Source organism: Poecilia formosa, unplaced genomic scaffold (assembly GCF_000485575.1).
Source record: "Poecilia formosa unplaced genomic scaffold, Poecilia_formosa-5.1.2 Scaffold439, whole genome shotgun sequence".
Lineage (NCBI taxonomy): Eukaryota > Metazoa > Chordata > Actinopteri > Cyprinodontiformes > Poeciliidae > Poecilia > Poecilia formosa.
Genome location: NW_006800378.1, coordinates 98,984 through 112,220, shown reverse-complemented (window position 1 = coordinate 112,220; position 13,237 = coordinate 98,984). Strand labels below are relative to the sequence as shown.

The following is a 13,237-nucleotide window of genomic DNA, read 5'->3' as shown; positions in this document are numbered from 1 at the left end:
GGAAATAGCATATTGTAAATCTGAAATAAAATCAATTATATAGATAGATAGATAGATAGATAGATAGATAGATAGATAGATAGATAGATAGATAGATAGATAGATAGATAGATAGATAGATAGATAGATAGATACTGGCATATGCTGACACCCCTGAAAAAAATCCCTGCCCCCTTCTTCCCACCCCATAAATATGCACAGAAGTAAACCTAAACAACTGTATCTGAGACGTCACCCTGAGGTTGTTTAGAAATGACCAGCAGTTATTAAAAACATCCAAGCTTGATTGAGGTGGAGGTCGACCATCTGTTTGGTGCAGTTGAGGGTCAAAGGACAGGAAGGAATTCGGATAGCAACAAAGATGGAGACAAACGGCATCAATGAAAAAATAATTCTCACTAAACCTGAAACCAAAGAACACAGTTAATCAAATACCTGCTGAAAGGCATTCAAACGTCAAACAGCAGGAATTTTGAGTAACAAATGTTGTTTTATGGTAACTTTGACGAACAGAAGAAATGATCTGAATGGATCACTGTGGGAACTCTGGCTGCTTATCTGTGAAATTGTACGAGATTATTTTTTTAAAAAGCAACTAAAGCCAGAGGTTTTATTCCATTTCTATTTTTTTCTGCTGGCTCAGGTCCAGACAGGCCATCGCGGCCCATGGGTCAGCCCTCTCCCTGAGACTCTCGTCCTGCCGTGATGGCTCCCTCCAGCCCTCCCGCTCCTCTCCTCCACCTGCTGCTCTGTGCGCTGATGGCCGACCTGCGTTTGGCTTACATCACGCACGGCAACTTCATCTACTACTCCAGGAGCCAGGACCCTCAGCCGTGCAGCACGTCTTCAGTTTCCGACTGCAGATGCAAGAACTTCCAGCTGTCCAGCGCCCACAGGCCCCTGTCTCACTCCACTCCCGCTTTCCAGGGGAAACACTTGACTGTGTGGTTCTCGTCTCCCGCCACCGTGATGCGTCTGCTGAACAACTCGGAAGTGAGGCACCTCACGCTCATCCACTGCGGGCCTCCCGGGGAGCCCCGGGGGACGGCCTCGTTCTCTCAGGAGGGTTACTTTGCGGTGCAGCGCTTGGAGAGGCTGACGGTGGTGAACGTGCCCGAGAGGCCGTTTCACCCCTGCACCGACGCCAACTGCGCCAAGAGAACAAACACCAACCAAGACAGAGACAACAGCTTTGCATTTGACTCAAACAAGTCCAACAAGGACAGGGACACCAACATGGACCTCGTTGCTGAGGCAATGAGAAGCTCTTTCAGAGCGTCCTCGCCTCAGATCCAGGACATCTTCCTGGGCCGGGAGCGCGGAGCGGCGCACCACGAACAGGCCCGACTGGGAATCATCCACAGCTCCGTGCTGGACTGGGGAGCCGAGATCAAAACGTACACGGTGCTGACACACATAGACAGTGATGGGACGCTGCCTTTCCCTGACCTTCACCTGGCAAAATTACCAGAGGCGTCGGTCATCTATGTCAGCTTTGTGTACTGACAAAAGACTTACTACGAACCACCGATAGCATAACACAGGCCTCGATTTGGACCTACACTTTGAATATGGTCCGTGGGTCAATGAAATGTGATATAAAAAGGTTGTTGGTTTACATATTACTCTGTCTTTTTAGGCTCGCTACAGGCATCTGGTGTAAGATAACACAGTACATCACCATTCTTAAAGTTTACATTCAAATAAGTTCGAACAACAAACCCTCTAGATCCTAGATTGTTATAAAAAAGTTACCTGGTTTGGTAGATGCAAGTCTTTTCCACGCCAAGAAATTTAGAAAATGACAAAACATTGTACTTCTTGTTTTTAAAGTTAGTTCAATTGTCTTAATTGACAGCCCAACCCTTTCTGTTTCTGTGGAAAAGGAGCTATAACTTTTGTTTTGAAAATCTTTTGATAGGACTACTCCATCACAGAGAGGCATCTTTGGGTCACCAGGTCTCCATATTAACCATCAGATAATATTTATTTGCAGGGGGAAAAAAAACCATAAGGAATCTTGTTCTGTCCTCTTTTCACAATCGATGTTTGAACGTAGAAACTACAGGAACATTAACTTGATCTGTGTGTGTAGCATTTCAGTGACAAACACCCCACATGTTTTTGGTGTGAAATCAAGCGTTAAGATGTGGAAAGGCACCTCAAGCTCATTGTTGGGTACGGTGGAGGATCTGTAATGCTTCAGACATGGTCTCTTCTAAAGGACATGGAAAACGTTTTAGGGAACATGATATCGCAAACTCTTTCAAACACCAGGATATGTAAAGAAAAAAAAATCCCCGCTTAATTGTGAATTACAAACCAGATCGAGTTTCTTTTATGGCCACCTAACTACACAAAGAAAACAGGCTGGGTGAGCTGAAGAGAATTGGCACAGGGTGAACTCAGACTCAAACAGAAATAAGAACCTGACAGAATCTATTTTTTTTTCTTGAGTGAGGTTTTTCAACTGTAACCAAAGATAAACACGTGTTAAGGGTTGTCAAACATTTGTACAAGGGTGCCAACAATTGGGTCACATGGTTGTGTTATTTCTTCTTGCTTTGTTACCAAAGCCTTAAACTTTTCACAGACCACTAAAGCATGCTCACAATGCAAACAATGGAAAGCACTCAGAGCTCGGCACACCAGAGCACCATGTGTCCTTTGTTTCCAGCTGCTGTTTATATACTGATCTGATCTTTCAACATTTGTGTTTGTGAGGTTTCAGTACAAAGTGCTGCACAGACGCAGCTTCCTGTTTGTTTGAGCCCCTTGACAATAGCTGGCAGCATCATGGTTCTGCACTTGATCAACATCTGGGTTTAGCACCCTTTGCAGAGAAACAAAAGGAGAAGTCCAAACCAAAGAGGGCAGTCGGGAGATTTTGTTGCAGCATAAACATCTCTCAGTTCATCTTTTATGTTTTAATCCTGACCTCTGCTTCCTTCTTTCTCATCAGAGGTTCGAGGTTTGTTTACAGTGAAGTGAGTCAGATGTACTTCAGAGTCTGAGCCACAAGGTGGCAGCAGATATGTTTGAGTAAATTACAGCGACGATGAAGAACAGACGACTGAGAAAGTAAATGTTTTTCTTGTATACAGTTAATATAAACCTGAAATGTAACATGAGTTGCTATCGATTATAAATGGTTTTGCATATTTATTTGTTGTGTTGCTATGGAAACGTATTAACAGTCCGTCATCAGAGTCTATTTAATTTCATAAGCAACAAATAAATTATCTTTATAATAATAATTTGCTGTCCAAATTTAATTTTTTTCAACTTCAATCACCAATATTGCATTTTAAATTTTAAAATGGATAAAATTGCAATGCAATATTGTGGACAGTTATGCAAGTTATGTAATTTCTGGGATGTCTGAAATAATTGCTTTGCATCATCGGTTTAGAAATGTCACTTTTATATGCGTCTCCATTCAGAAACATATATGTAATTTATTTATACCTGCATCTCCAAAAATTTAAATAATGTCAAAAAATAGGATATTCATTTCAATAATTTAGTTAAATTCAAATGATATTTGAAATTGATTGAATTTCCAACTAATTTACGTACTGTTGATATAACAGTAGAAGTTAGAATATTACGTAAGCCACTTCTGACTTCACGTTTTTACAGATCACAAGTGAAACATATGAGATTTCTCCCCAGTTGTGAATTTTCAAAAAAATAAAAATAAAGCTGGAAGGATGACAAGAAGTGTTGGACAGCATTGATGTAAAACTCTGTTGGAAGTCTAAAACATACTTTTTTTTTCTTTTCAAAACAATCATGGTAGAGAAACTCAGTGCTACGATCCGGTTAGTAGCTAAGGACGCATTGAATTAAAATGATTACGTTTTACTTGTTTTTCATGTTTTTAAATTTTGCTGCTGGATTGTCACTCAAACCAAACGACATTGCTGTACATAAATCTCTACACAAGCAAGCTGATGTGATCCTGTGTACCTCACTTTCTGAGTTAAGGGCGTAGCACAGGTGGTTTTGTTTGATGTAACAAATTATAATACTCAACTCACTTTTTCCTTCCACCTAACTTTTCACCAATATGCTTAGATAAAGGACTAAATGGCCGTCAGGTTCAGTAGCGACCTTTTCTTGCTTACTTTCAGCCACCCATCGTGGTGTAGGCCACAAAATAAAATTTTTGTATTTAATTTAAAAAAAATTTTTTTTTTATTGTTTTCTTAATTTTTGGTAAAACTGTATTTTAGGTTTTTATAAAATATAAGTTATAGTGATCAAAACAACAAATATAAACGTTTGATGTGGATCTATAGAAAGAGAAATAATTATTTTTTGTATCATTGAATGAGATTATATGCCAAGTCATTGCGATGCCTCCCGTGTGGATGGTCATCTTGAGAGGATGTTTGTGTTTTTATGACACGCAGCTGCATTAATCTGCAGATGCTCGTCTATCTATTTGTGATTTGATAATGACCGGCGGTCCAGTTTACAGACGCCGCAGCCGCAGAGCGAATGAGTGACTGAGTGCTCTGCTGACACCTGCTATAGAAAGAGCTGCTTATTTGCATGATAAACGTGCAGCCCGTCTTGTGAATGCAAACTGATGCCGCCTGTTGATCCCGCACCTGAGAGGTCAACAGCCCGCTCCCCGACACGCAGCGGGGGCAATTACCGGAGAAATCACCGGCGGTGGCGTGAAGGAGGAAGAGGAGGAGGAGGGGATGGAGGAGGAAAACCCCCAACTGCTGCTGCGTTTAAAAGGTTGCTCTAAACAACCAGTCAAAGCAAATCAATTACACATCCAGAGCGACTCTCTCTCATGAGGGACCACCCTGAATGCCCACTGTAAATATTCTCGTTGGTCCCCTAAAGGTGGACCAGGCCCAGACTGAGCTGCTCTCCTCTTCAGCCCCAGTCGCCGCCGCCGCCGCCGTCTCCTCACCGGCACTTTCGCAGTAAAACATTTTTACAATCAGACGTTATTGTTCGCCGCCTCCTTATGGGAGATGCGCCCATGTTCATTTTTTAAAAGGGCAAATCAGCCATAATTCAGTTTATAAACTGCTGCGCGCAGGGGAGAAATGCCTGGATGAATATTCATTAGAGGCCGCCCGAACTGCCACGCTCCGTGATTCATTAGGCATATGTAAATATCACTCACTTTAATTGGCCCTAAACTGACTCAACATAATGTTGTCATTAGCAAATTATTACTTATTTGTGATACTAATGGTGCGGTATGGCGCCCAGAGCCCGGAGATCCACATGCTATATGATTGTAATTATAGGACTCTTTTTATTCACAGGGTGACTGCGGGATCTGATGGATCTGCAGCATTACACACACACACACACACACACACACACACACACACACACACACACACACACAGGCACACACACACAGGCACACGCACCTCTACCTCGTAAATTTAGTTTATTTCAATATTTACAGCGTAGCCCATCATATGATTCCAAAAAGGCGCTCTCCCTCATTTCATTTGGCATTGATTTTAATTGCTGTTTGAATAAAAACCGACTAAAACCAAACAAAGTTCACAATTTCCTACATCTGTGCTGATTTAGATGCGGAGGAAATGTGAAATATAAAACATTTAATGAATCCTAGATAAGCATAACAAAATATTTTAGGTGAGTCCTGAGTTCACCCATAACTTCTGATCAACTTGCTGGCATTTTTATGTTACACTGGTTTTTATTTAGGATTGTTTCTGTCTTGTTGGAGGCCATATCTTTTGTTATGTGAATCAATCTTCAAGCATTGGTATAATTCTTATATCTTAAAAAAAAAAAAAAAGGTATTGAAAAAGGCAGCAAACACAGAATAGTAAACTCGTTTGCTTCTGTACACTTTTATAATAGCAGCCTTTTCTTAAGGCACAATTTTTCATGTTTGAAACCAAGCAAACAACCAAAACTGCTATTTTAAATGTTCAAACCAAACAATGTGCAGTACTGGGCTAAAAGGGAACATAAAGTGTAAAAATCCATAAAGAGACACTGTTTACAATCACAAAAATATTGTGAGAACTTGAAATAAACAACATAAGAAAGACAATCAATGGTGTGGCCCAGCTTAGGACGTTTCTTGTGATTATTAAAACCGGAGACTCAGTGCAGCCCTGGACATATATCTGGTTGGGTGACTGATGCTGAGATCAGCTCCTGCTACAGTGTTTAAATAAACTGTTGCTGTATAAGCTGAAAGGGGCCCGTCACCGGCTCCACAATACGACTTGGGCTGGAGTTGTTTTATAGAGGCAGCAGCAGTTTGGAACAACTACCATGACGAAACAGGCCCACCGAACAGAGGGAGAGGCAGAGACTGATAACAAAGTGTGTGTGTGCATCTGTGAGAGAGTGTGAGGGAGCTAATAAAGTAATGTGATGGATGATGTCCTTTCTCCCAGAGGGACTAGCACCATGTAAATTGGCCCACACAATGCATTATGGATAAGGCAGTTGAGATTATAGCTTGTTAATGTGTCCCTCCTCCCCCCTTCGCCTCACCCGCCTCTCCTCCCTCCCTCTGTTTCTCTCTTCATCCCTCTGTTTCGGCTCAGGCAGTGACATGGTCACCTCATTGTTGGGGCGCTCTGGTCTTTTAGGTGCAGATGGAGAGGCTAACTCTCTGCCAGGCTTATTGTAGTGTGTTTCTGTGTGTGTTGCTTTCCTCAGGCGAGGGTTGACAACAGTTTGCGGCCACAGTCCACTAATGAGCGCCGAGTTCCCAGTTTGGGTCCAAGACGCTGGGTCCCAGCTCTTCATAAGACCGAGATTTATGTTTTGGCTCTGTGATTGACATGCGGCCATTAGCCACGGATGCCCCTCTAAGTGACAAAAACGGGTTAAACTGACCGTATGTGTGTGAGAAAAAGACAGCGAGCCAAGCAAACCAAGCAGCCAGTAGAGACCGCCCAACAGCAGAGGCCAGGACTGTGGACATATGTCTCCTTCCTCACTTAGCAACCCTACACCCGCCTCACCCGCTCCACCCCTCCCATGAGGATGCCCCTCGCAGCTTTTCTCCATCCTCCCCTCTGCTGCTCTACCCTAACCCTAACGCAGAAGCTCGTCCAGGGACGCGTCAGGCCATCTGCTGACAGAGGACCAGAGGAGGAAATGAGCGTGTGGCTAAAGCTGCTGCCGCTTACCGACAGGGCTGTGGTTCAGCATGTGTGTCGGAGTGTCTCTGGATGGATGGTCCAGAGCATGCGTTAAGGTGACTTATGGTGTCTTTATAAGGGACTTTTACCCTCCAAGCTTTAGTAATCAATCTTTGATGTTCAAAGCAAAGCAACACATTGCTTGTTTTACAGTGCAAAACACACAACCCTAAAAACGAGAGATGTCCAAATCTTCACGATATGCGGTACTTTCTTTTACATATTTCTTTGTTCTTGTTTTTGTTATTAATATTTCAGATCATTAAATAAACTGTAACATCAAACAAAGATGACAATAGTTAATTCATGATGAGTCATGAATTCATGATGAGTCATGAATTAACAATGATTTACCAAATTAAATTTCTTCTCTGTCTTCAGAAACATCCAGTCCTGCTCAACCAAAGAGACGACATGTAGTAGCTGAAGAGATTTCAGAAACAAAACACATCATGCTCCAATCTGGAGAAATAACAAGATGACAAAGTCACTGACATCTACTAGCCTGGGAATGCTCACAAAACTATTTCTAGGACTTTGGGACTCAAGAGAAGCATATTGGAAAAAGAAACACCTAAACCACTGCAGGCCTCACTTGCTTTTGTTTAGTTAGTTAGCCAGTGTTCAAGACATAACAATGAAAAGAGACTGGGCACCAGGAGAGTGTCAAGGTGAAAATCACTGCTGACCAAATATGACTCAGCAACCCATCTTACATTTGCCAAAAACTTTGACGATCCTGAAGAATTTTGTAAAAGATTGCATGGAGTGAATGTTTGGGACGTTTTGCATATCGCTGGATCTCATATAAAATCAACACACATTTTAAGAAAAGAACATCATAATGATGGTCAAAAATGTCGCTCGGTGCAGCTCACCATGAGGTCACAGGTCAACATTGAGTGGATCTGGTCCATAATCTGTTCCCAACAGAATCTGCCCAGGAAAACGTCCAAACAAAGGAGGCATCACTGATCAGGTCAGCTGCTTCGCTGCTTCAAGACCTGAGCGACGCGGAAAGATGAGTTCTGCTTTCAGGAAATGTCTGTCCATCGTTTCATTACCTCAAGCTCATTAACGCTTGGTTTATAAAGCAGGACTAGAGTCCAACGCGCACAAACAGGTCCGCCTCATGGCTGAACGGGGAGAAAGTCAAATTCTGGATTTAAATCCAATTGATGTCGATCTTGGAAAACTCTCCACTGTGGCTGAATTTGAACAATTCTGCCACTTATCTTAATAGAGTTCCTTCGTGAACAGCTCGACTCAAATTCACAGACTTGTGAGTGAAGTTTCAGCTCGGTGTTTCACTCATGGTCAGTTGACTAAATGTGAGTGACTCTGGTTTCCTTCGCTGTGTTCAATGAGTAGAAAAGCTGTACAAATATACAAGATGTCACCCAAACAATGATGCTCATTTTCTCACTGAAAGCAAGACTTTGAATCTTACATGTGGCTTTGAGAAAAAGGACGATGGCCTTGATAAGCTGAACATTTATCATCTTTGAGTCATTTTGGCTTCCAATCTTTCTAAAAAAATAAAAAATGTTAAATTTAAAAGCATTTTGGTAGGCAAGCATGCTCTCGGTTGTTTCATTTAGTTGATCTGAGTGGATGTGCGTTTGGTGTTTTCTGTTGGGGACCCTCCACGGCTGCGTGTGTGGGTGGCTGCCTCCACCCATTAGAACGGGTCACCTCTCGCTCATGGAGAGTTTTCACGGCTGTGGAGCGGATTAGGAGCAGGCAGAGGGATGGAGGAGGAGGAGGAGAGATTATAGGGCCGTCTGGAAGGAGGAAGGAGGGAGGCACAAAGAGAGAGCATTAGCATCACTTCAGCGTTTTTTTGTTTGAGCTGGAGCTCACTCTCATCCGGAGAGCACGAAGCAGAGGGGAGGATAAATAGAGGAACAAACAAACGCTGCTGCAGAATCACGAGTGGCCTTCACGAGAGAGGAGAGGTGGTTTGGAGAGAGGACGGAAAAGTAAGTTGGGTCAAGAAGAATCTGTACTAACAAAGTTTTAATTGCATCTGCACCACGTCTTAAACCTACTCATGCTCTTTAAGTGGTTTCAAGCTCCTCCGCCTTCACCCTGTGCTCCTATTGCTATCTGCAGACATACCTGGCACCATCAGAAGCAACCAATCAGAGCCAGGCTTGGCTCTGATTGGACACAGCGCTGTCAATCAGCGCTGTGTATGTAGACTACATCTAGTTTCCCACAATGGAGCCTGCCACGATTGGTCAGGCTCGTTACCATGACCACCAACGACAGCAAATAAACAGTTTTCCTGTAACAGTAAGTTGTTTCTCTGCCGTTAGCGCAGCTGCAATATTTCTCTGATTTCACTGCCGTATCAAATGCTCTCAATAAATGCCCTACAGACACAACTGTAAACTTGCGGATTTTAATAAACCCTACTGGGATTTAACTGGTGGAAATATAAGAAAAAGCACATCATGCCCAGTTTTAGATCACCCGTGGGGAATGGTGTGTCATGCCATTCTTTCCCAAATTCACTGGGAACTTTTGTGAGAGAGCATAGCAGAAGAAGGAGAGTTTTCCCAGATGAATATCTAAGACATAAGCCCAAATCAACACAGAAGGTTCACTAAATACAAAATAACCTTGTTCTATGGCTGTGCCAAGACTTGCATCCTGTAGAAAATCTGTTTGTAGATCTAATAAGATGAGAGCATAAGACAGAATCCAGGATTCTGAACTACCAGACTGAGAGTTTGAGAAATCCCCTTTACTCCAATTAAAGGAGCAGTTTTATGCGTTTTCCAGACACATGGTATAATTTTTTTTAGCATAATCAAGTAACTATGTTCCCTTCAGTTGCTATAAAAATGCGGTATACATCAAATATAACCTAAAAGTAATTTGACTTTGTAATTTATCACTTGAAATTGGGCCTCTGTCTTTTTAAAAAAGTCTTGCTATATATTTCCAACACTCCACCTTCAGGAAGTCCTCACAACATGGCTCCTCTATTAACCCCTTAGCAATGTTTTTACCAGTGATTCATTGATTAGTAGCTCGTATAATGAGCTCAGGAGGTGCGTATCGCTACCAGATATTTGCTAATTGCTGTCGGCTAGTCTGGAGGAGCTGAATGAGGAAGTCTCTCTGCAGCTCCGAGGAGCTGAGCCTCAAAGGCGTTTTGCACAGCTGAATGGTTGCCACAGGATTTCTCAAACATGCATGGTAGAATCAAAGCAACACTCTTGATGAGGGAATAACATAAGAGCATGATGTAGAGCTCAAAAACAGTCAAATTTACATCATACCTGTAAAGATTTAAAGGTTAAAAAACAATTTCCATGCAGATCAAAGCCAAAAATGTACCAAAATAAAAGTCAGATATAAGAAATGTGACTGAATTTTAACCTTTGGTGTAAAATGCAGCTTTTGTTTTAAATACTAATGGACTTATTAGTATTTACCCATCACATACCCATGTGTCCTTGCAAGGCCCTACTGGTTGCCAACCTGCCCAGGATTTACAAGTTGCTGTGCACACACACCATGGACAGGTTGCTAGTCCACAACAGGGCGGCATAGAAACAACCGTGCACACACACTCACACACACTCATACATAAGAGCTCTTTAGAGTGTTGAATTAAGCAACCAGTCATGAGTTTGGACTGTGACAGGAAGCGGGAGTACACGGAGAGAACAGATTGGGATTCAAACCCAGGACCGTCTTGCTTTACCAACCACACCGCTGTGCAGGGCTCATTGTGCTTCAGATCACATGAATGCTAGTTAATATAAGCAGTCTACAGACACTTTATTACAGCAAACAGTTTATAGTGCTGGCGATATTGATTTGAAACTTCTACAGTATATTCCAGTAAATCTCTTTCTCGGTGATGGGAACATAAAAAATATTCCGCATGATAGCGAAGCCGTCGGAAGAAAATTTGAAAGCACACCGCTTTAAAGCATCCTCGTGTCCCGCCGCACATTCCCGCTGATTTACAGCACCGGCAGTCGGAGACGCTTAACGGGAATAGACGAGCGTTTTTATGGAATGTTTACTTCCCGTCTCGGTGAGCGTCAAAGTAAAAGCCTGAAGGTGATTAAAACCTAAAGTGAGCCCAACATTAAACCAGACAAAGTTCCTCGCTTACAATTAAGAGTTTGACTGATGGCCTTAATGGCCGCCTCTCTCCGTCTCCTCTCCTCTCGCGCACACACACACACACACACACACACACACACACACACACACACACACACACAGACACACACTGAGAACCTGCTGCCAGTTGGTCTTAAAGAGGCAAATTCCTCTGCAGCATTTCCTCAACGTCGTAAAGCGCCTGCCGTTAAAAGCGATGCGTTTCCGATCCGTCTGCTCTCCCTGACACTCCCAGATAAAGTTGGCGTTAGGTTGATTTGGGGGGAATTTGCACACCATATGCTGCTGTGTCGAACAGCGACGTTTAGGCGGTCTAGGTTTCTGCATTCCCTAATAGCTGCATCATTGGAGCTTGTTTGTCTAATGTGCTTGTAAACGTTATTTATTGGGAGTCTGCCCACCACCCAGCTCCTCCACGCATGCTAAGGAGACAGGCATAAGATATGCAAATGCTAACGTCGACCAAACTTCGCGGCAGTAAAACAGAACATTTGCATTTGATGTAGTACATAATAAACTGGTTATTAGCATTTTAAACGCGCGGAACAGCATTGAAAAAATGCAGCCTGAGCTGGTGCAGTTTTTGTTATTGCTTCGCACAATCAAACCCCACGCAGGGGCCACATGTGCCATGAAACCCGTCCGTGTGTGTGACTCTGAGCATAAATATAAAGACAGGTAGATATACCCCAGATAGATTGAGATATAGTTTTTTACCGCCAGGGCTTAAAACCAGGGTTCTGGTCTTTAAACATCTATTGTCTATACTTGATTACCCTTGAAGGGTCACGGAAGGTCAAAAGGTGGGGTCATGTAAAAATCCTTACAATTAATTAGTCTGTCTTTAAAGCTGCGTGATCTCATGCTGAATTTATTTCAGTCTAACCTTTGAGTGGCTAAATATCATGTTAAGAAATAACAGATTTTAGTGCTGGTGCTTTTAAGTCTTGCCTCAGTTAATTAGAGCATCTATGAACTTCTGTTTATCTGTAAATTTGATGTGACACAGTTGCTAATTTCTTTCGACCTTTGGCCAGAAGGATTGATAACACATACATACACACACATACGCACACACTCCGAGCCAAATTTGAGAAATAAATAGGGTGAAAGAAATAATCAAAGTCAACAAAACCCCTTTCAGATCATCCTTTGACTTTGAGCCCTAAATGTGTTTATTGCTCCACACAATCAGAACGTGGGATTGAAGTCGACCAATCCTGAGCCACCTCAGAGCGAAGTCATGAACCTCTATAAACCGAAAGGGATTGTAGATCCACCGCTTTATGTTCAGCGGAGGATCTGTGACGCTTTAGCCAATTACTTTACAAATCTGCAAGGGTTGCAGCTTACACCTTCGATCAGTAACTGTGTTTTTTTGGTAGTTAGAGATAATCTTTTACACTCCAAAAATAACAACAATCTGACCTTTTAGACAGACGGATGATCATCTCATGATTGACTTTAATGCAAAGCTCAGTCACCATCCTCTCATCTCAAGAATGTGAACGCTTGATTGGGTAAAACGCAGCATTCACTTTCACAGTTTTGACGCAAAACACAAACAACTGAATTTAGCGTCTTCTGGTTCCTGTAAGGAAATCGAAGCAAGATTATTCATGTGGATAAACCTCTATTTCAGTTCTGTCTAAGAGAAACTTCCAAATATCAATAATCAGACAATTTAACTGAGATAATTGCATAAACAACCTGTCCAGATGGTTGACTTCTTATGGATTCTCTTGAAATCCTGTGATTAGAAAAGCTTGCTTTGACTAAATCTAAAAGCGATTTGACGTCAACTGCAAAAAGACAGTCAAACGAGTTCAGGTGAGTGTGTGTCGTTGCTCGCGGTGACCTGACAGCTCCTCAGAGAGCCCTATGCTTGTCGATATGCAGCAACA

At 42.4% G+C, this 13,237-nt stretch overlaps 1 protein-coding gene across 1 annotated transcript; it reads left to right on the top strand.

The window, feature by feature from the left end:
* Positions 1–210: 210 nt before the first annotated feature.
* On the top strand, positions 211–3,257 carry LOC107833739 (uncharacterized). Its single transcript, XM_016663718.1, has 2 exons — positions 211–660; positions 694–3,257. Exon 2 carries the CDS (start codon positions 706–708, stop codon positions 1,504–1,506), a length of 801 nt encoding a protein of 266 aa, XP_016519204.1. The 5' UTR covers positions 211–660; positions 694–705; the 3' UTR covers positions 1,507–3,257.
* Positions 3,258–13,237: the final 9,980 nt, after the last annotated feature.

Coding starts and splice junctions, on each gene's coding strand:
- LOC107833739 (XM_016663718.1), top strand. CDS start 706: ATGGCTCCCTCCAGCCCTCCCGCTCCTCTCCTCCACCTGCTGCTCTGT.